At 45.0% G+C, this 23,365-nt stretch overlaps 1 protein-coding gene across 1 annotated transcript in view; it reads right to left on the reverse strand.

Moving 5' to 3' along the window:
• Positions 1-266: 266 nt before the first annotated feature.
• Positions 267-23,365, reverse strand: part of LOC126067445 (signal-regulatory protein beta-1-like) — a 28,321-nt gene continuing 5,222 nt past the window's right edge. Inside the window, 6 exon segments of the mRNA XM_049869323.1 lie at positions 267-444; positions 1,151-1,199; positions 2,030-2,076; positions 2,078-2,357; positions 2,961-3,086; positions 12,232-12,603. Of these exon segments, the coding sequence (XP_049725280.1) occupies positions 408-444; positions 1,151-1,199; positions 2,030-2,076; positions 2,078-2,357; positions 2,961-3,086; positions 12,232-12,603 (911 nt within the window). The 3' untranslated portion in view covers positions 267-407.

Genomic DNA, 23,365 nt, shown 5'->3' on the forward strand with positions numbered 1-23,365 from the left:
ATGAAATATATAATCACTCAGAGCTTTGCCTCTCATAAATGTTTAATCTGTTGATGGTGATATTTTGTGTATTCTATTGCCACTTCGTACCATGGATTAGCAGTGCCCTCCTTACTACCAGAAGAAAAGTCATCAATGCCTTTAAAACTAGCCAGACTTGAGAACCAATTTAGAAGACTCATCCTTACAATTTTGTTCTCTAGACCAACTCTCAGAACCAAATGTCTAGGCTGGGTTCTTCAGAGGAACAAAACCACTGAAACAGATATATAGAGAGATTTAATTCAAGGAAATGGCTTATGCAGCTGTGGAGGCTGAAAAGTCCAAAATCCATGGGTCAGGCATCAGGCTTGAGGCTTCTCCTGACTCACGTGGTTGCAGAGCCTGAGGACGGCAACATGAGCATGTCAGACAGCAGGCTGCTGGCTCATGGGGCTGCGGGAGCTGGAGAATCCCAAAATTTGCAAGTTAGATGGCAGGCTGTTGGCTCAAGTCCCAAGGACTGAAAGTTGGATGATGACAAGACAGATGTTGGATCCAGAGAAAGCGAGCTAGTGAGCTTTGCCAGAATGCACATATGTATTGGATGTAATCCACACCTCCAAGGAAATTCCTCTTACAACAGATTGGCTGATCACATCAGATCATACCATGGAGGTGATTACTTTATATTACATTATGGAAAAGCAGTCATAACAATGTCTGCCAAACCACTGAGAATCATAACCTAATCAAGTTGACACATACCATTAGCCATCACAGTAAGCAACCCCTCCACACTGTTATTTTTCATTCTTTTCTTAGTAGTGCTCATGAATATATTCTTCTATTTAAATATGAATTTTCCACAGGGCACTGAATCACCGCTAGATGCAGCCATTTCAAAGAAAAGAAACACATTGATAACAGGTTGGATGGAGTGAGAAAAGGATACACTGATGGCCTCTTACTCTCCCAAGGGATTGAATTGATACAACCCTTTCAGGGGACAAAGGGGCAGTGTTATCATCAGTCTTAAATAGGTGGACACTTTTACCAGAAATGCCCCTTTGGGAATTCTTCCCACAGGAATAGTCACACATAAGAGCCATATGTACAAGGGCGCTCTTTGTAGCATTAACTGTATAAGCTGCAAACATCCTAAACGCACCTCCTGTCCAGTGCACTGTCTGAATGAGACCCGAGATAGGCTTGCAAAGCTGTGAGGGAGAAAAGACAGAGGTTAGAAGGACCAAGGAGGAGGGCTGTGGGCTCACATGGACCTGGGACAGTTGCGATTGTTCGGTGAGGAAAGCAAGGGGCAGAACGCTATGAACAGAATGATCCTCTCCTTCCCTCCTTCTCTTTGTCTTTCCTTCTTTAATATATATTTATGTAAAAATATCTACAAAGATATATACCAAACTCTTACAGTGGTGGATCACCTTGTGGTGTGAGATTTTGGGGAAGGAAGCTCGCTTTATACATCTGATTTATATTTACAAGTGTCTAGATTACTCTGAAAGGAGCCCTGGTGGTGCAGTGGTTAAGCGCTCGGCTGCTAACAGAAGGGTCAGAGGTTCCAACCCACTGGCTGCTCCATGGGAGAATGGTGTGGCAATTTGCTTCTGTAAAGATTCACACCCTTGGAAACACTATGGAGCAGTTCTACTCTTTCCTGTAGGGTCACTGTGAATCAGAATTGACTCAAAGGGTTTGGTTTTGGGTTAGATTACTCTATGATAAGTATAAGTGAAAGAGCCCTGGTGGAGCATAGGTTAAGCTTTGGCTGTTAACCAAAAGGTCGCTGGTGCGAACCCACTGAGAGGTTCTGCAGGAGAAGAACCATTGATCTGCTCCGGTAAAGATTACAGCCTAGAAAACACTGGGGGGCAATTCCACTCTGTCACATGTGGTTGCTATGAGTCAAAACAGACTTAATGGCTTCTAACAGCAATAACATGAGTGACTATATTAACATTAAAACAATAAAGACAAAATTGAGATACACTTTAAAAATGAGCCAGGTGGGGTAGAATCGAGGCCTCACCAGAGGTTGACTCTGTGCCCTGGTCCTTCCGGGGGCAGTGAACTTCGGGTCTGTTTTTTTGTGACTGCTGGCTGCCCGTCATGCACCACCTGGCAGGTGGGCACCACATCCTCCCTGTGGGCAGATGAGTTCACCAGGATCCAGCTGTTCAGGTTATAGGTCCCATCCTTGTCCTCGGTGGGGATCCAGGATGAATCTGTTTGGGACATGTTTTCATTCTCCAACCAGGTCAGCTCTAGGCTCTTGGGGTAGAAACTCTTCACCTGGCAGGTGATGTTCACCTGGTTCCCTTGAATGGGGAGTTGGGTAACCTCTAAGGTGGGAGGAACTGAAATAGCACAGTATAGAAGCTCTCACCTCTTGGAACAGACAGATCACAGAAGGGGACTCAATAGTGGTTAGCTCCCACAATCATGGCAAGGGAATCACTGAGGACAATACTAGACATGCAGGAGGTACCCAAGCAATATACATCCTCTTTGCATAATGAATGAAATCACTAGGCACAGTGCCTGGCACACAGTAGGTGCTTAAGGACTGATAACTCCTATTAGGGTAGTAAAGAGTGAAATCAACAAGCACAATGCCTTGCATGCAGTCAGAACGTAATAACTGTACCAAAATAAATAAAATCACCAAGCACATAGGGGCTTAGTATATAGTCAGTGCTCAATAATTGCCATTGCTATTGGTAAAATAAATGAAAATAACTAACAGTGTGTTTGCCACATAGAAGGTGTTCATCCAGAAGCTGCCATTAAAATAGTAGGGGAAATTGTTGAGCAGTGTGACTAAGACATTGTAGGTTTACGGTAATTGGGAAGGACTATTAGGAATTTGATTCCAGGAGGTTCAAGCCCTGGAGCAAACCTAGGGGAGCAGCAGACTTGGGGCTGGGTGAGGGTCTGGGCTGGGTATGTGTGTCATCTACCTTGGATGGTCTCAGACAACTTGGCTGTCCCACGAAGAAAGCCCTGCAAGGCACCATGGGCCACCTCAAAGATGACCTGATGGTGAACATCCTCTCGGGTCATCATCACCTGGGTCCTGCTGAAACCTTGCAGAAAACACTGTTGGTGTGTGGGACTGCCTTAATCTGGAGAGCTGGGAGCTCATTCCCACTTTTTAACAACTTCAGGGTGACATCTCTGGGAGCGAATCCATGGGACTCGCAGGTGAATCTCACTGTCTGCCCAGTGTGGCCCTTGCTAAGGGTCCCATACCAAGGGGGGAGAGGGCTTGGCTACAAAAAGGAGCATTTATAATCAATAACCATCACTGCATCATTATCATGAATGGTAAGTGTGTGACACTGTTCAGATCTTCATGCTTATTATTTTCTAATCCTGCTAATAGTGCTGGGAGGGAGGGGTTACTGTCCTCACCTCATAGAGTAGGAAACAAAGTTTCAGAGAGGTGAAGGGACCTGACTGAGGGCAGGCAGTGAGTGGCAGGGCCATCATGGAATTCTAGGCCTGAATCCAAAGCTCACCCTCTTTTCCCTGCACCGGGTGATTTCCCCACCAATGTTGCACTGGAACAAATTTTCTCACACGTTTCATTCTGTATTAACTATTCCTAGCTGGCCTCATCCAGAAGCGTTCCCACTTCAGGGAAAGCGTTTATAGAAGTAAATGCAGGTGAAGAAGTGGCAGAGTGGGACAGGCATGAAAAGAGAATCCAGGCTGACCAGCCCACTGGCGGTGTGGCCACCAAATGTCCCAGATTCCCCATCTGTAAAGTGGGACCATCAGCATACTCCTCCCAGGGCTGGTGAATTTCAAACGAGGCAATGCCAGCATTTCTGCTGTGAACAAACCACAGAAATAAATGCAACCCTATCTTTAACACATGCTCTATTTACCTCTGAAGCTCCCTCTCCTTCAGGTATTTATTATTTCATACTTTTTATTCTTTCCACCAATACTTCAGCAGGGCCTAACCTGTGTAAGCCCGGAAATTGAAAGGAGGGAGCAGGGGAATGTTTCTCTGAACCTGGGGTCTTCTTTTGGGTCAGCTTTGGGTGGAAAATGGAGACCACTGAGTGCTGAGAAAGCCCAAAGATGGTAATTTCTTAACCATTACTTGCAAAAGACACACACAGACACACACACACACACACACGTGCACACATGCATGCGCATGTGCAGGAATACTAAGCCCAAAAGCACTTCTGGTGCCTGGAAACTTCTAGGAATCAAAGAATCAGAAGAACCAGGTCAGTCCCTAACTGTGTGTGGGTCCTAACGGAGTGTCTCTGGAGTCTCCAAAATTGTTAATTATTGCCCAAATTTCTGCACCAGCAAGTAGTACAAATATTTGCATTTGTAAATATATGACTTGCCACCTAATACCCATAGAACATTTTGAGGCATAGAAAGGAGGGTGTCACTTGAATAATCAAGTCACGAGAACACCAGGTGTCTGGATATCCCTAAAAACACAACATGGTGTGACCAGTGACCATTTACTGTGAGCTCCCGGGTCCTGATGCTGGGCTGATCCCTCCAGCCCCTTAGCCCTTTCGTCCTCCCTCCAGCTCTGTGCACTAGGTGGCAGTGACCCCCATTTATTGGTTGGGGCTCAGAGAAGCATGTGCTAGCCAAGGATACACAGTGGGTAATTGTGAAGCTTGCCCCACAAGGGCTGACTAACGTTAGCATCTCTGTGCTTTATCTTTCTAACCCTCAGTGTCTGTTTCTGCAAAAAGTGGATGAAAACACCAACCTAGTAAGATTAGGGATGGTGTATGTACAGTGCAGAGTCTGACGTGTAGTAGGTGCTCAGTAAATAACAGCTATTACTGAGATCGTAAGATCTGCTCATTACGAGTTCTTAAACTACCTATGTACTCTTCATGCGGTAAAAAAGCAAAACAAAAGCACAGAAAAACACCAAAAAGACTCCCAAATCCTGCTCCCTGCAGCTGCCACAGGAGGGGGAAAAAAAACAAATGAAAATGCAGTAGAAACCAGCAAATTATAATTCTCCCTTTTTTAAATAATCCCCTCAGGAAGCAAGTTTGGCTGATGGGTTTGCAAAACACAAACAAGATCACAGGTGTTTCCCTCCAGATTAGCTCCTTAAGGAAGCTGGAAGCATTCTGAGAGGGGGAGGGAGCAGACTTGGTTAGTGACAATGTGGTGTGCTGGGGGAGGGAGGGTTCTGTGGCCAAACAGCGAGGATTTGTTGAAATTCCCCCACCTGTTCAAACACAGACATGTTTAAATATGAGAAGGTACACCCTCAATGAGCTGAATCTGAACCCAGCTTTGCCTGGACTTCCCCTTTTCATTGATAAGGGAGGGTGAGAGCCCTTTCTCAGCCCTGGAGGCATGTCCATGGGTAGGGTGTCCATGCCATGCCATACACCTAGGGCCTGTTTTCTCAGGCCCCCAAAGAGCTGTCACTGACACGTGCTATTCTGAAGCACCCACACCCCGAAAACTGTTCCGAAGCCCTAGTTCAGTGGGAAACATCCCTGGTCAGGGAAAAAATACAACTTTTCTTCTGAGACCCCAGAAAACACGTAGCTCAGGGGCTCTCAGCCCTGGCTGTGTATTAGAATCGCTTACAATTATTTAAAAATACAGATGCCAGGCCCATGCCAGACCAATTATATCAGAATTTCTAGAGGGGGCCCGAGTCTCAGGGATTTTTTAAAAGTTCCCCAGGTGATATAATGAGCAGCCAATATTGAAACTATTAAGCTAGTGAGCCTTCACCATCAAATCCCATTTACTTTAACTCTGACATTTCCGATCAGCACCTGATTTCTAAAATCTACATGATATTGCAACAACTCAACTACAAAAAGACAAATAACCCAATTAAAAAATGGGCAAAAGATATGAATAGGCACTTCCCTAAAGAAGACATTTAGGTAGCTAACAGATACATGAGGAAATGCTCACGATCATTAGCCATTGTTGCTATTAGGTGCCCTTGACATGGTTCTGACTCATAGCGACCCTATGCACAACAGAACGAAACACTGCCAGGTCCTGCGCCATCCATACAATCGTTGTTACGCTTGAGCTCAATGTTGAAGCCACTGTGTCAATCCACCTCGTTGAGGGTCTTCCTCTTTTCCTCTGACCCTGTACTCTGCCAAGCATGATGTCCTTCTCCAGGGACTTATCCCTCCTGACAACATGTCCAAAGTACGTAAGACGCAGTCTCGCCATCCTTGCTTCTAAGGAGCATTCTGGCTGTACTTCTTCTAAGACAGATTTATTCATTCTTTTGGTAGTCCATGGTATATTCAATATTCTTCGCCAACACTACAATTCAAAGGCGTCAACTCTTCTTCGGTCTTCCTTATTCATTGTCCAGCTTTCACATGCGTATGATGTGATTGAAAATACCATGGCTTGGGTCAGGCACACCTTAGTCTTCAGGATGAAATCTTTGCTCTCCAATACTTTGAAGAGGTCTTGTGCAGCAGATTTGCCCAATGCAATGTGTCTTGATTTCTTGACTGCTGCTTCCATGGCTGTTGATTGTGGATCCAAGTAAAATGAAATCCTTGACAACTGCAGTCTTTTCTCCATTTATCATGATGTTGCTCATTGGTCCAGTTGTGAGGATTTTTGTTTCCTTTATGTTGAGGTGTAATCCATACTGAGGGCTGTGGTCTTTGATCTTCATTAATAAGTGCTTCAAGTCCTCTTCACTTTCAGCAAGCAAGGTTGTGTCATCTGGATAACACAGGTTATTAATGAGTCTTCCTCCAATCTTGATGCCCTGTTCTTCTTCATATAGTCCAGTTTCTCGTATTATTTGTTTAGCATACAGAGTAAATAGGTATGGTGAAAGAATACAACCCTGACGCACACCTTTCCTGACTTTAAACCAATCAGTATCCCCTTGTTCTGTGTGAACAACTGCCTCTTGATCTATGTAAAGGTTCCTCATGAGCACAATTAAGTCCTCTGGAATTCCCATTCTTCAGTGTTATCCATAGTTTGTTATGATGCACACAGTCAAATGCCTTTGCATAGTCAATAAAACACAGGTAAACATCCTTCTGGTATTCTATGCTTTCAGCCAGGATCCATCTGACATCAGCAATGATATCCCTGGTTCCACGTCCTCTTCTGAAACCGGCCTAAATTCTGGCAGTTCCTTGTTGATATACTGCTGCAGCCATTTTTGAATGATCTTCAGCAAAATTTTGCTTGTGCGTGATATTAATGATATTGTTCTATGATTTCCACATTCGGTTGGATCACCTTTCTTGGGAATAGGCATAAATATGGATCTCTTCCAATCAGTTGGCCAGGAAGCTGTCTTCCATATTTCTTGGCATAGACGAGTGAGCATCCCCAGTGCTGCACCTGTTTGTTGAAACATCTCAATTGATATTCCATCAATTCCTGGAGCTTTGTTTTTCGCCAATGCCTTCAGAGCACCTTGGACTTCTTCCTTCTGTACCATCAGTTCCTGATCATATGCCACCTCTTGAAATGGTTGAATATCGACTAATTCTTTTTGGTATAATGACTCTGTGTATTCCTTCCATCTTCTTTTGATGCTTCCTGAGTCATTTAATATTTTCCCCATGGAATCCTTCACTATTGCAACTTGAGGCTTGAATTTTTTCTTCAGTTCTTTCAGCTTGAGAAACGCCGAGCGTGTTCTTCCCTTTTGGTTCTCCATCTCCAGCTCTTTGCACATGTCATTATAATACTTATTTTGTCTTCTTGAGAGACCCTTTGAAATCTTCTATTCAGTTCTTTTACTTCTTGAATTCTTCCTTTTGCTTTAGCTGCTCGATGCTCAAGAGCAAGTTTCAGAGTCTCCTCTGACAACCACCTTGGTCTTTTCTTTCTTTCCTGTCTTTTTGGTGACCTCTTGTTTTCTTCATGGATGATGTCCTTGATGTCATTCCACAACTCGTCTGATTTTCGGTCACTAGTGTTCAATGCATCAAATTTATTCTTGAGATTGTCTCTAAATTCAGGTGGGATATACTCACGGTCCTATTTTGGCTCTTGTGGACTTGCTCTGATTTTCTTCAATTTCAGCTTGAACTTTCATATGAGCAATTGATGGTCTGTTCCACAGTCAGCCCCTGGCCTTGTTCTGACTGATGATATTCAGCTTTTCCATTGTCTCTTTCCACCAAAACCAAAACCAAACCCAAACCCACTGCCGTCAAGTTGATTCTGACTCACAGCGACGCTATAAGACAGAGTAGAACTGCCCCATATAGTTTCCAAGGAGCGCCTGGCAGACTTGAACTGCCAACCTCTTAGCTAAGAGCCGTAGCACTTAATCGCTATGCCACCAAGGTTTCCCCTCTTTCCACAGATGTAGTCAGTTTGATTTCTGTGTGTTCCATCTGGTGAGGTCCATGTGTATAGTCACTGTTTATGTTGGTGAAAGAAGGTATTTGGAATGAGGAAGTTGTTGGTCTTGCAGAATTCTATCATTCGATCTCCAGCATTGTTTCTATCACCAAGGCAATATTTTCCAACTACGGATCCTTCTTCTTTGTTTCCAACTTTGGCATTCCAATCGCTAGTAATTATCAGTGCATCTTGATTGCATGTTCGATCAATTTCAGACTGCAGCAGCTGATAAAATCTTCTATTTCTTCATCTTTGGCCCTAGTGGTTGGTGCGTAAATTTGAATAATATTCATGTTAACTGGTCTTCCTTGTAGGCGTATGGATATTATCCTATCACTGACAGCATTGTACTTCAGGATAGATCTTGAAACGTTCTTTTAGACGATGAATGCAACACCATTCCTCTTCGAGTTGTCATTCCCAGCAGAGTAGACTACATGATCGTCTGATTCAAAATGGCCAATACCAGTCCATTTCAGCTCACTAATGCCTAGGATATCGATGTTTATGTGTTCCATTTTCATTTCTGATGATTTCCAATTTTCCTAGATTCATACTTTGTACATTCCAGGTTCCAATTAAATGGATGTTTGGAGCTGTTTCTTCTAATTTTGAGTCGTACCACATCAGCAAATGAAGGCCCTGAAAGCTTTCCTCCATCCATGTCATTAAGGTCTACTCTACTTGGAGGAGGCAGCTCTTCCCCAGTCATCTTTTAAGTGCCTTCCAGCTGGGAGGCTCATCTTCCAGCACTATATCAGACAATGTTCTGCTGCTATTCATAAGGTTTTCGCTGGCTAATGCTTTTCGGAAGTAGACTGCTGGGTCCTTCTTCCTAGTCTGTCTTAGTCTGGAAGCTCAGCTGAAACCTGTCCTCCATGGGTGACCCTGCTGGTATGTGAATACCAGTGGCATAGCTTGAAATAACATCTGGATTTTCCAAGTGCTTACTGTGTGCTAGGTGTTTTACAAAAAGGACCTAAATTTTTTCACTTTCCTAAATGTAGTCTATGATTTGGAAACCCTGGTGGCGTAGCAGTTAAGTGCTATGGCTGCTAACCAAAGGGTCGGCAGTTCGAATCCGCCAGGCACTCCTTGGAAACTCTATGGGGCAGTTCTACTCCATCCTATAGGGTTGCTATGCGTCGGAATCGACTCGAGGGCACTGGGTTGGGTTAGTCTATGATTATCACCATTTTGCAGATGAGAAATCTGAAGATTCGAGGGATAAAGTGACTGTGTCCAAGAGGGAATTTCCTGGTCCCCCCTAAGCTTTCACATGCCGTCAGCAGAGCAAATGCCTGCCTTCAGGAGCCCTGACACTGACCACTACCCTTCCTTTTCTCTTTGTGATCCTTGGCTTCAGCAATTACAGTGAGAGCTCGCTCTCTTTAGTGCCCAGGCTGGTTACTCTGCAGCAACAAACAGAAAACACTGGGCTCCTGACAACCTGCATCTAGAATGTAAACATCTGCTTACCAGGAACCCCAAGCACCCTCCAGGGACTGCCTTCCTCTTAGCCTCCTTGGTCTTCAGAGCTGTGCAGTAGGTGCTCGTTCTCTGTGGGGTTGCCCTGGGCCCCTCTCCATTCCATCAGCACTGCCTTTTACAGAGCTGGCTCCCAGGCTGCTCTGAGGAGTAACATCCCAGCAATGGAGGAAAAGATGCCTCATTCCTTTTAAGGTTGCTGAGATGCCTCTTTAGGAACAAGTTCAACATATCCTAAGTTGTCTGCAGTATCTGTAGGATGTGGGTTGCAAACCAAGCCCCTCTTCCTCCTATGGGACTTTTTTTTTTTTACTTTTGTGCTTATTACTGCAAAACAGGGTGACAGAAGATTTTAAAAAGAGAGGGCTGGAGCATTCTCCGCACTTTGACAAGCACAGTGGGGTGTTGCAGAGGGCAGGGGCTATGGAGTCAGGCTACTTGGGGTTCAAATCTCAGCTTCCCTACTGGCCACAGACAGGTCCCCTCTCCGAGCCTCACGTCCTCACCTGTAAAAGGGCATTGAAAGGCTGCTTTCTTACAGCTCTGGTTTAAGTGTAAAGGCCATCATGGGGACTAGGTGGAGTCCCCCGACCCCCTGCCCCGTGTCTTATCCTGCCCATCGCTTGGGAAGACAGCGTGGCAGAGAGGGAGGGGCACTCACTAGGAGTTAGTGCTGAGTCAAGGTTGAGCCAGTTGCTAGTGTGAGTGCTTCCACGAGAGAGAGGAACTCACCATCTAGGAACTTCAGTGTCCCCACCTGTAATGTCTGTAAATCAGGATGAAGCTGCCTTCCCTAACTATGACCAGTGTTGTGGGAAAACTCAGTTGCTGTGTCTGGGAGAGAATCTGGCCCTATTCATGTAAACTAAACTACCCACTATCCACGTAAACTGAACTACCCACATTCTCTGACCCAGCAGCACCACCCCCAGTGGACACCCAGCTTGAGGAGGACAATGCAGGTGCAGGTCACCCATGGCAGCACCGTGTTAACAGCTCAAGCGAGACTGGGGACAGCCTACATATCCATCCTCAGGAGACTATAAAATAAAGACATGTCCATAAAATGGGGCATTGTGCAGTTGTTAAAAACAATGGAGAAGCTCTACATGTACTGAAACGGCTGACACAGAATGATCTGGGTTAAGATTGACAGAGGTTTTCCAGTCACCTATGGTCCTCAGGGTCTGAGTGCGAGGGGCATTCTTGACCTTTGGGAAATTGATGAAAAGGAGCAATGCTGGCTCCTGCTCAGTGGTTGGGTTTAATGAGATTTTATTCAGCACATACTGTGTGCCAGGCTCTTCTGTGGACAGAGTGTCTAATGCTGGAGTAGTAAGAAGCCTGGCCTGGAACCAGGTCTGGATTCTGGTTTCAGATCCCACCTCTAACTTACCCTGTGCCCACAGTCAGGGCTTTGTCTCCCAGCCTCAGGTGCTCCATCTGTGAGTGGGAGCTGGGCTAGATGGTGTCTAAGGGTCCTTCTGGGCTGATGTCCAGGATCCAGGAGTTGGGAAGAAGATCCTGGGCCTCCGGCAGAAAACCCAAAAGGAGCATCTTCTTTGCTGCCTCAGCTGGGTAACTCCTAAGTCACCCACATGGGGAGCCTCATCCCTGGGGTGAGGGACATTCTGAGATGACTGAGCCTGGCTCGGAGCCTCTCTGCTCAGTGGGGGTGTTGGTCCTGAATCATGGGGTTTTCCTCACAGAGCCCTCAGCCAAGCCAACCCTCTCAGCCTCTCCCCAACCAGGGCTCTCAGATCAAACAGTGAATCTCTGCCTCTTAGGACTTTCTGCTCAGTGTGATGTTTCTGAAGACTAAATAAAGAAACTCACATCCCCTCTCTGCCCTGGACTGACCCTCTCCTCCTTGGAGGGGAAGAGAACAGAAGCTTCCTAGGAGGAGAACTTTTGCCCGCCTTGTTCCTTGCTGTTTCCAGCGAGACCAGAGCCTGGCACACAGTAGGTCCTCAGCAAGTGTTTGTCAAATAAGAGAAGACACAACCACGATGCAGGGGAAGAATCTGGGGGCAGGAAGTAAGGTTCGTCCTTGTGACTGGGCGAGTTGCCCAAACTGTCAGTCCCCTCATCTATGGGGACCTGATTGGGAAAGGCAAGAGTTTGGAGCCAGGCTGACTAGGTTTCTAGACTTTTCTCCACGTTTTATCAGCTGTAGGCCCTTGCGCAAATAGCAAGTCCTGTAGGCCTCAGCTACCTGATCTGTAAAAGGGGGTGAAAGGTGACCGTGAGTATAAACACCCACCATCACACCTGATACTTAGTTGTTGCTCAAAGCGCCGAGGGTTTTATTACTGAGTTGTCATCACACACCAGGGGGAGGAGGCCCACACTACTTACCACTCACAGTCACCTGTGTCCCAGGACCAGACTTCAACTCAATGTCCTCAGGGCTCCCTTTCCTGAACTTGACACAGAAGTAGGTGCCGGCGTCTGCTGGGGTGATGTTCCTGATGCGGATGGAATAGTCCGTGTTGCCTCTTATTGTTGGGTCTGTAACATTTGTTACTCGGGGGAAGAGGCGTACGCGGTCTACGCCTCCTTTGAAACTGTAGACTAACTGCCGATCTGATCCATTCCCCTTGAACCACTGGGTGGGACCCACGGGTTGTGGAGAGGAGACTACACAGGACAGAGTGACCGCCTCTCCAGCCGCGACCGACACCGACGTCTCACGCTGAGTCACCTGCAGCTCCTGCTCACCTGTCACTCCTGTAGGAAACACAGGCTGTTATTCATCCTGCGGGATCCTGTCTGTTGTCACAGGTGTTTATAAGCAACAGCTCCTGCTGACTGAGTGCAAACCGTGAACTGGGCTTGTGCTCAGCACATCCCATGTACCATCTCATGTAATCCTCACCACAGGCCTAGCCCGGGAGACTGCATGACAAATGGGGAAACTGAGGCACACAGTGGTTAATGACCTGGCAGATGAGGTTGTGAACCCATCCTTAGTGGAGCCCTGATTCCTATTTGGAAAAGCCTGTCTGATCTGGGCTCTAGAGTTCAAATCTGGATTTACCAGGAAGAATGGGGCATGCTGTTCTCATCAGCAGGAACAGTCTGGGCCAAGGCTCAGAGGTTTTGGGCAGCATGTGTGTGTGTGGCTTGGAAAGGAGCTTAGTTTTTTTGTAGCCGGGCACAGGAAGCCCGCCCCGAGCAGGGAGCCATACACAGTGGTTTGGGCTTCATCCAGGTTGTGGAGCAGTGGAAAAGATACGAGATTTGAAGGAAGAGAATTTGCATTGGAGTCCTGGCCCAGTGGCTTCCAGCCATGAGACCCTGGGCAATTGCTCAGGTGACTGACAGGGTCAGAGGTGAATCTCAGGAGATTGAGCTCTACAAACTGCCTTAGTTTGGGTGGGTCTTTATACTGCTTCGGAGCCTTAATCTTCCCTTCTGTGAAATAGTTACTATGACCTCATCTCGAATCTCTTAGAGGATTAGATCCATTTAGGGCAGAGACAATGTCAAAATGAAAAGTTTGGCCTTTGGAGTCATCAGACCTGATTTGAAACCTGGCTGGACCTCTTATTCCTGTGTGAATAAGCTTGTCTATCAGTTTTAAGTGTCTGATTCCTTACCTACAAGATAGGTACAATACCCCACCTGTCTGCTTTGTTCTGTAAAGACAAAGAGATCACACATAGAAGTCACTTTAAAGACTAAGGTGTGCCTCACCCAAGCCATGAAGTTTTCAATGGCCTCATATGCATGGGAAAGTTGGGCAATGATTAAGCAAGACCAAAGAAGAATTAATGCCTTTGAATTATGGTGCTGGTGAAGAATATTGAATGTACCATGGACTGGCAAAAGAACAAACAAATCCATCTTTGAAGAAGTACAGCCGGAATGCTCCTTAGAAACAAGGATGGTGAGACATTGTCTCACATACTTTGGACATATTATTAGGAGGGATCAGTCCTTGGAGAAGTACATCATGCTTGGTAAAGTAGAGGGTCAGAGAAAAAAAGGAAGATCCTCAACAAGATGTACTGACACAGTGGCTGCAACAAGGGGCTCAAGCACAACAACGATTGCGCAAATGGCACGGAACCAGAAGTGTTTTGTTCTGTTGTACATAGGGTCTCTATGAGTCAGAGCCAACTGAACAGCACCTACCAACAACAACAACATAGCAGAACAACGGACAGAGATTTGTGGTGGTCACCAATCTGGCCACAGTGGCAGGGTGGTATATAGGTTAAGACACAGGCTCTGCTTTTGGACCAAGTTACTGTCTAGGTGACCTCATGATGCTGAGCCTAGTATGTGCCTTGTTCCTCCATTCAACCAATATGCATTAACCCACCTACCGTGTGCCAGGCACTGCACTAAGGTTCTGGGAGGCGCAGCACTGAATAATCCAGATACAGCACCTACCGTCACGGAGCTTATATCCTAGTGGGGAGACAGGGCTGAAATAATGAAACAAACATGCAAATGGCTACGAGAGCTGGGAAGCAAACAAATTTGACATGGTGATAGAAAATAACAAGGGGAACCTCCTTCAGAATGGGGTGGTCAGGGAAGGACATCGCTGAAACCTGAAGGAAGCAAACCAGGCCAGGGAAGGTGTTCCAGGATGAGATAACAGCAAGTGCAAAGGCCCTGAGGTAGAAAAGAAGCTACATATGAAGGCCACACAGAAGGCCATCGTGGCTGAAGCCCATGGAAGAAGGCGAACGTGGTATGAGAATAGGTTGGCAAGATAGATGGTGCCCAGATAACACCATACTCCACAGGCCATGGTAAGGAGTTTGGTTTTACTAAGTGTAGAGAAAGCCACTGGAAGGTTCTGAGCAGGACCTGAGATGATGTGATTCACTACAACTGCTATGGGGTGAAGAGACTGAAGGGGACAAGGTTGGAACAGGAGAGCCAGTGATGAGGATGATACAGGCTTCAGAGGTCTGGGTTCAAATCCTAGCTGTGCACTTATAAGTTATGAGACCTTGGATAAGTCACTTCACCTCTCTGAGCCTCAGTTTCATCATCTGGCTAATGGGTATAATAATCATTCCCATCTCACAGAGCTGTGATGGGAATTCACTGAAATAATGCACAGACTAATGATCCAGCTCATGGGCTGGCATGGTTAATGCTATAGTGCTCAGTGAAGGAGATCCTACTTGATCTGGGCCTGATACCTCTCCTAACCCACCCCATCCTCAGCGCCCTCCCTTCCAGCCACACTGGCCTCAATATTCCCAGAACATTTCAAGATCATTCTGGCTTCAGGGCCTTCTACCTAGAGTGCTCTTCCCCTTAAACCCCTGGGTGTGTTCCCTCAGTTTTATTCAGGCCTCTGCTCCTTAGAGAGGCCCTTGACTGCCCCATCCTCCCCACTCTCTATTCCCTCATCCTGATTGGGTGTCCTTCTTAGAACCTATCTCTCCACCTGACACGATTTGTTCACTTGGGTTCATTTTTTTCTTCTCTATTAAAATGTCACCTTCTTGAGGGCAGGTGCTTTTGTCTGTCTTGTTCATGGCTGTATCCCCAGCACTGAGACCCAGTATTTGCACATAGCAAATGCTCAGAAATATTTTTTGAACGAATGATTATAACTGAAGTGACCATGACAAGGACAGCACAGTGGTTAGGAGCAAACAGAGGCTGGGAGCCAGGCTTGAACCCTCACCAGCTGTGTGGCTTTAGGAGGAGCCCAACTTGGCTTTGAGGAGCCTCAGTTTCCTTATCTGTAAAATCAGGTGAAGGACTCCATGCTTCTTGGCTCACTGTGAGGATCAGATTACGATGCACACCCAGAGATGCACACTGGAGTATCAACCGGTGGAACGATCCATAATGTCTAGCATTCACTTTAGAATGTCCCAGCAAAGCGAGGGGCAGGTGGAACAAGGATGGCAGAGGGTGATAGCTGTGGTTGTCATGCCATTTCTTCTAACTTTGCACATGTTTGAAATTTTCCAAAATAAAAAGACAAGGAAGAGCTAATAGGTGCTCAAGGCTCAGCCCGGGCCTGGCACACAGTGGGTGCTCCACATGCACTAGTATTTCCTTCCATCTGGGCTTCCATTTCTGGACATGGTGGCTAGAAGATCAGGGGCAACAGAGCCGTCCTGACATCCCCGCCCACCCACTACCCCAGCCATCCTCCTGGCTGGAGTCCCGTCGCTCACTCTCTGATTCCAGTCTCCCTTCTGACCGCACACTGATTTCCTCTGGCTCCTGGCAACAATGGGCAGCATAGCACCCTGCCTCCCAAATGGATGTGCCAGGAAATCTCACAGACACAGAAAACCAATTCTGTAGCATTGCTAGCTCCCACCTCAGCTGTTTTGCATCTCCCTGAACCGAGAGCCTGGTGAGACACCTGGCAGGGAAAATCCATCTTACGGAGGGCTCAGTCAGAAGACCCACCCAGGATGGCCTGAAGTGAACAGGAAAGCAGCTTCAACTGTGAAAATTGGTGCTTCCTTCTCCAGTATGAGGACAGAAACACATGTTGGGAATGCCTGCCACCCCACGTCCCAGGAGGGTATACTCATTAACAGAAATATGAGAGACGCACCAAGAGGGCAGGATGTCAGCACCTCTGTTCCTCAGTTTCCTTATCTGTCAAACACAGTGAAGTGATATCTAAGGAATGGTCCAGTAGTTGACAACATGGGCTCTGTGGTCAGACTGATCTGGGTCACCATTCCAGATTAACCGTGTGGCCTTGATCCTCGGTTTCCACATAGGTCAAATGGGCCTGATGGTAATGGTGCACACCCCCAATAGTGTCTATAAGCACCAGTACGATCGTACGCGCCAAGTTCTGAGCCCATTAGGTGGCTGGAAATGATAACTCCTATTATAGAATTTGGGATCCTGTCTGGCTTGAACAGTGGGAGTCAGCACAGCCCAGTGTAAAAAGCCTTGGCCTGGACCACAGGCAGCTTGGCATCCCACCCAGGCCTGCCATGGCTCTGCTGGGTGAGCATGGCCTGTCCCTCCCTCTCTCTGGGCCTCGATATTCTTTCCTGGATGAGAGGATGGCTGTCTCTCTCAGGCCCTCTCCAGTTTCCCAGGCCTGGAAATTCACCTGTACAGAGACACCTAGAGGCAGGCGGTGTCCATGGTGCCAAGACTCAGTAACAGACAATTAAATCACATTAGCTTGGTTTTCACTCCACTTGTCCATCCCCCAACAGCATAAAAACTATGGGGAAAACCTCAAGCTGAAAGTCATTCATCTACCCACTTAACAGTTTTTGTTTTTGAGCACCTACTGTGTACAAAGAGCTTTGCTAGGCGCAATAAAACACCAAAAACAAACAAACAAAAAAACCTCATTGTCACCCAGTCATTTCTGACTCATGGCCACCCCTTGTGTTTCAGAACATAGCTGCTCCATAGGGTTTTCAGTGGCTGTAATCTTATGGAAATAGATCACAAGGTCTTTCTTCTGTTGCTCTGAGGGGCAGATTCAAACTGACGACCCTTTGGTTAGTAGCCAAGAATGGTTCGTTTGTGCCAGCCAGGGACCTAGGTGCCTTACAATGGGTAATCTCAATTTTATAAAAAAGAGAATTAAGATAGAATCAAATAATGAAGCTGATTACAATACAGGCTAACAGGTATTGAGTACTCACTACAGACCAGGGATGGCTTCAAGAATTATCTCCACATTAATTGACTAAATCCTTGCTTAAAATAGAGTTGTTCTGGAGGTGGAGCAATCATGGTGCTACAGGAAGAAGCACCATGCTGTCCCTCCACAACAAAGAGTTGAAAAACTAAGAAAAACAGAGACAAACATCTATCCTGGAACCCTAAGCATCAAATGAAGAGAGAAAGAACTCAACCAAGCACCAAATGGATTAAGAAACTGAAAGAACGGAAAGCCAGGAGAGAGATGGCGTGGAGGTCCCCTATCAGTTAACTCAGCATGAATTCGCCATCTTGGACTCCTCTGCCACTGAGATCAGCAGACAATGAGAAGACAGCTTCAAGGAGCTCTGAGCAGGAAACAGAGCACCCAATAACCAGCAATACACACTTTCCCATCCACACCCTTCTTCCACCTGCTTGACCTCCGCCCCTTCCTGGTGGGCCACCGTCAGTCAGCAGGGAAGGTGCTGGCTCCATGTGGCTTGGATTCACCCAGCCCACACTGGCCGGCTCCTTCAGAGCCATTTTTTTTTTTTTTTTTTTTTGCTGTCGTTTCTTTTTTTGGCTTCTTTTGGTTTCTGCTCTCTCTCTTGCCTCCTTCCCTTCCTTTCTCTCAAACACCTGGCTCTGTGTGCCATCTCAGCCTCTAGTTGACAGGCTGTGAAGCACCCCTCAGCTGGGGAACCACTTTGCCGGTCCGCGCCACCACACCGGTGGGATCCCTAGGTGCATTTCTTTTTATTTGTTTATTTTTATTATTATTTCTTTTTTCCTTTTTGTTTTTCTTTATTTCTCAGTTTTTAGTCTCTCTCTACTTGCCTTATTTTCCTGTCTCCTGAATACCTGGGACTGTGTGCCATCTCTGCTGTGCAGTGCCTAGTGGCTTGGGAGCCACTTTCCTGATGCAAGCCTCCAAGCCAGTAGACTCCCTTGGAGATTTTTTTTTTTCTTATCTCGATTTCTTGTCTCTCTCTACCATCCTTCCTTTCTTTTCTCCTGAATGCCTGGCACTGTGTGTCAACTCTGCTCATCCCGGACAGGCTGTGCAGTGCCATGAGGCTGGGGAGCCACTTCCCCAGCCTGTGCCAACACACCAGTGAGCTCCCTCAGAGCATCTTTTTTCTTTTTCTCTTCTTTTCTTTTCTCAATTTCTTGTCTCCTTCTACCTTTCTTCCTTACCCTTTTCCTGTACACCTGGCACCATATGCCATCTCTGCTCTTTCTTGATGGGCTGTGCAGCACCACTCAGCTGGGGACCCACTTCTGGTAGGCTCACTTGGGGCATTTTTTTCTTTACTTTCTTCTTTTTTTTCTTGGTTTCTTCTCTCTCTCTACCTTCCTTCCTTACTCTTCTTCTGAGCACCTGGTGCTGTGTGCCATCTCTGCTCCTTCTTGATGGACTGTACAGTGCCACTCAGCTGGGGACCAACTTCTGGTGTGCTCTCTTGGGGTTTTTTTTTTTTTTTCTGTCTTTTTTTTTCTCAGTTTCTTGTCTCTCTCTGCCTCCCTTCTTTACCCTTCTCCTGAACACCTGGTGACATGTGCCATCTCTGCTCCTTCTGGAGAGGCTGTGCAGTGCCACTCAACTGGGGACCTGCTTTAAGTGGGCTCCATTGGGGCATTTTTCTTTCTTATTCTTCTTTTTTTTTCTTATTGGTTTCTTGTCTCTCTACCTCCCCTCCTTTCCTTTCTCCAAACACCTGGCATCTTTTTTTGTTTGTTTGTTTTCTTTCAGTTTATTGTCTCTCTCTACATTCCTTCCATTCCTTTCCCCTGACCACCTAGCGACATATACCTTTCTCTCCCCCCCCCTTTTTTTTTTCTAGTTTCTTATCTCTCTTTCCCTTCCTTCATTTCCTTTCTCCTACTCATCTAGCAGCGTATGCCTTATCTGTCTCTTCTTGATGGGCTGTGCCTCACTGCCTGGCTAGGAAGCCACTGGTACACAGCTTCCCAGGGTATGCACCACTTCAATGGCAGGGTCCCTCAGCAGTTTTTTTTTTTTTTTTCCTTTTGGCTCCTCTTTCTCTACCTTGTTTGCCTTCTTTCCTATACCCACTTAGCTACACACATCACAATGGCCTCCTTCCTACCTATATACACCATGTGCTAAACATTGCACCTCTGAGCAGCACAATCATGGTCTACTGAAAACTGCACCACACTGACCCCTGGCCGTGCCCTGTCAGCCCCAGATTGTGCCACAAACAACTCATCCCAGCCCTTACCCTTCAGCTGGGCCTGCCCTGCTTCACCATAACTGAGCAACTGGGCCTGCCCATTGGACACAGTGGTGAGAAGCATCATGCCCAGAGATGAGCAAACAACAAAGAAAGCACAGCCCACCTGCTCAAACATAACCGAATAAAACAGAAAAGGATGAAGAAAACCAACCTACAATCAATAAATGAAGAAAATAACTACTGAATGTTCCAAAGACAGCAGACAATACCAATATCAATATCTATATATATCTGTATCTCTGTATGTATCTATATATATAGATACATATCTATATCTATCTATCTATCTATCTATCTATCTATCTATCTATCTATCTATCTATCTATCTATCTATCTATCTATCTATCTATCTATCTATCTATCTATATAAAGCAGGATAGCATGGCTCCAGTAGTGTTCCAAAATAAAACACCAGATGACTTTCCAGTAGAAGAAAAGGCACTGGACCTACTCGATAAGGAATTCAAATCTCTAATATTCAGAGCTATCCAAGAGCTGAAGGAAAAAGACAAAGATGAGGGAAAAAATAGACAAAATCATGGAGAGGGCAGACAAAAAAAAAAAAGGAAGAATTCAGGATAATAATATAGGAACAAAATGTCAAAATAAGTTCACAACTAAAAATCATACAAAACAGCAATTAGAAATCCAAAGGATAAATGACAAGATCTCAGAAATGGACAGTGTCATAGAAGGTCTGAAGAGCAGGTTTGAAACAATGGAAGACAGAATCAGCAAAATGGAAGCCAAATACTTGGATACCACTTTGTTTGAGGAAAACGCAGAAAAAAGAACAAAGAAAAATGAAGGAACCCTTAGAATGATGCGGGATACAATCAAAAGCAAAAATTTGGAACTGATCAGAGTTCCAGAACGGGGAGAGAAAATGGAGAACAGAGAGGATCATTGAAGAATTGCTGATAGAAAAATTCCTTACTATCATGAAAGATGAAAAGCTGACCATCCAAGAAGCTCACCAAACCCCAGGTAGGTTAGACCCCTAAAGAAAATCATCAAGGCACATCATAATCACAGTTGCTAAAACCAAAGACAAAAGAATTCTGAGAGCAGCTCGAGAAAAGGGGAAAGTCACATACAGAGGGGAAACAATAAGACTAAGCTGTAATCACTTGTCAGAAATCATGCAGACAAGAAGGCAATGGGATGACATATATAAAATCTTGAAAGAAAAAAATTGCCAACCAAGAAAAATAGATCCTGCAAAACTCTCTGTTCAAATATGATGGTGAAATTAGGACATTTCCAGATAAACGGAAATTAAGGGAACATGTAAAAACCAAACCAAACTTACAAGAATTATTAAAGGAAGTCCTTTGGTCTGAAAACAAACAACATCAGACAACAGCCTGAATCTAGGGCACGAGACCACACCAGCCGGATACCAGCCTAGGAAATGAACTCTCAAGGATTAATCAAAACTAAAAGATTTACAACAGGGAACCAGAGAGGGTTAATCTGTAAATGACAACAGCATCAGAACAATAAAACAGGGAATGAATGGAGTAGGTATAGAACTTTCTAATGGAGAGGAAGGCAAGGAGATACTAATAAAAGACGGATTCAAACTTAGGAAGGTAAGGGTAAATTTCAAGGTAACCACAAAGAAAGTTGACAAACCTATTCTTCAAAATAAAGAAGAAAAACATAAAGTCTCAGTAAATGAAAAATCTACAAAAGCAAAAGAAATGAGAAAAAAATCACAAACAAAAGGAATTCAGCACAGAAGAGTAAGAGGAATGAAGAAAATGTCAGTACCACGAAAAGCACACTACAAAATGACAGTAATAAACTCACATCAATAATTACACTGAACATAAATGGTCTAAATGCACCCATAAAGAGACAGAGAGTGGTGGAATGGATTAAAAAACAGGACCCAACAACATGCCATCTACAGGAGACAAATCTTAGAAACAAAGATGTGAAGTATTAAAAATCGAAGGATGGAAAAAAATATATCAAGCAAACAGCTACCAAAAAAGAACTGGAGTGGCAATAATAATCTCAGATAAAATAGACTTTAAAACAAAATCCACCATAAAAGACAAAGAAGGTCATTATATAATGATTAAAGGGATAATCCATCATGAAGGCATAACCATAATAAATATCTATGCACCCAATAACAAGGCTCCAAAGTACATAGAAGAAACTCTAATAGCACTGAAAAGAGAAATTGACAGTCCCACAATAATAGTAGGAGACTTCAACTCCACTGGCAGGAAAGGACAGAACATCTAAACAGAAACTCAACAAAGATACAGAAGGTCTAAAGGCCACAATCAGCCAACTTGACCTCATAGACATATGTAGATCACGCCACCCAACAGCTGCAAAGTACACATTCTTTTCCAATGCACAGGAAACATTCTCCAGAATAGACTACATCTTTGGCTACAAAGCAACCCTCAACAAAATCCAAAACATCGAGATAATACAAAGCATCTCCTCTGACCACAACGCCATCACATTAGAAATTAACAAGAAAAGCAAGGAAAAAAATATCAATTAAATGAAAACTGAATATCACCCTGCTTAAAAACCACTGGGTAATAAATGAAATCAAAGATGGAATAAAAAAATTCCTGGAATCAAATAAGAATGAAAACATCATATCGAAACCTTTGGGACACAGCAAAGGCAGTCCTCAGAGGTCTATTTATAGCAGTAGAGACACACATCAAGGAGAAAGAGACAAAATCAAAACAGTAGCTACACAACTTGAACAAATAGAGAACAGCCAAAGAAGCCCACAGCCACCAGAAGAAAAGAAATAATAAAGATCAGAACAGAAAGAAGTGACATAGAGAATAGAAAAACAACAGAAAAAATCAATGAAACCAAAAGCTGATTCTTTGAAAGGATTAACAGAATCGACAAACCACTGGTCACACTGACAAAAGAAAAACAGGAGAGGACACAAATAACCCAAATAAGAAGTGAAATGGGGGCATTACAAAGGACCCAACTGACATAAAAAGGATGATAACAGAGTGCTTTGAAAAACTATACTCCAACGAATTGAAAACCTAAAGGAAATGGACAAATTTCTAGAAACACACTACCTACCCAAACTATACAAAAGGATGTTGAAAATCTGAACAGACCCATAATAAAAGAAATCATTGAAAAAGTAATTTAAAAAACGCCCAACAACAACAAAAAAACCGTGGCCCAGTTGGCTTCACTGGAGAATTCTACCAAACATTCACAGAAGAGCTTACACCAGTACTACTCAAACTATTTCAGAACATCAGAAATGGAAAGGATGCTTCCAAATTCATTCTATGAAGCCAGCATAACCCTGATACCAAAAACAGGCAAAGGCACTACAAAAAAAGAAAATTACAGAACAATACCTCTCATGAATATAGAATAAAAAATTCTCAGCCCCGATGGGGGGCTCTTACAGAGCCATGTCACTTCCCAGGAGTTGTCATCTGTGAAGGCCAAGGGGCTGTCAGCAGTTCCATCTGAGAAATACTGTGAGTCAGTTAAAAGTTTCTGCTCCAGAGGAATGCTTCTACAAACCTGCATCTAAGCCCAGAGGAGGCTCCTGCCCTGGGTCTCCAAACCCTCCAGCTTG

Source organism: Elephas maximus, chromosome 25 (genome assembly GCF_024166365.1).
Source record: "Elephas maximus indicus isolate mEleMax1 chromosome 25, mEleMax1 primary haplotype, whole genome shotgun sequence".
NCBI lineage: Eukaryota > Metazoa > Chordata > Mammalia > Proboscidea > Elephantidae > Elephas > Elephas maximus.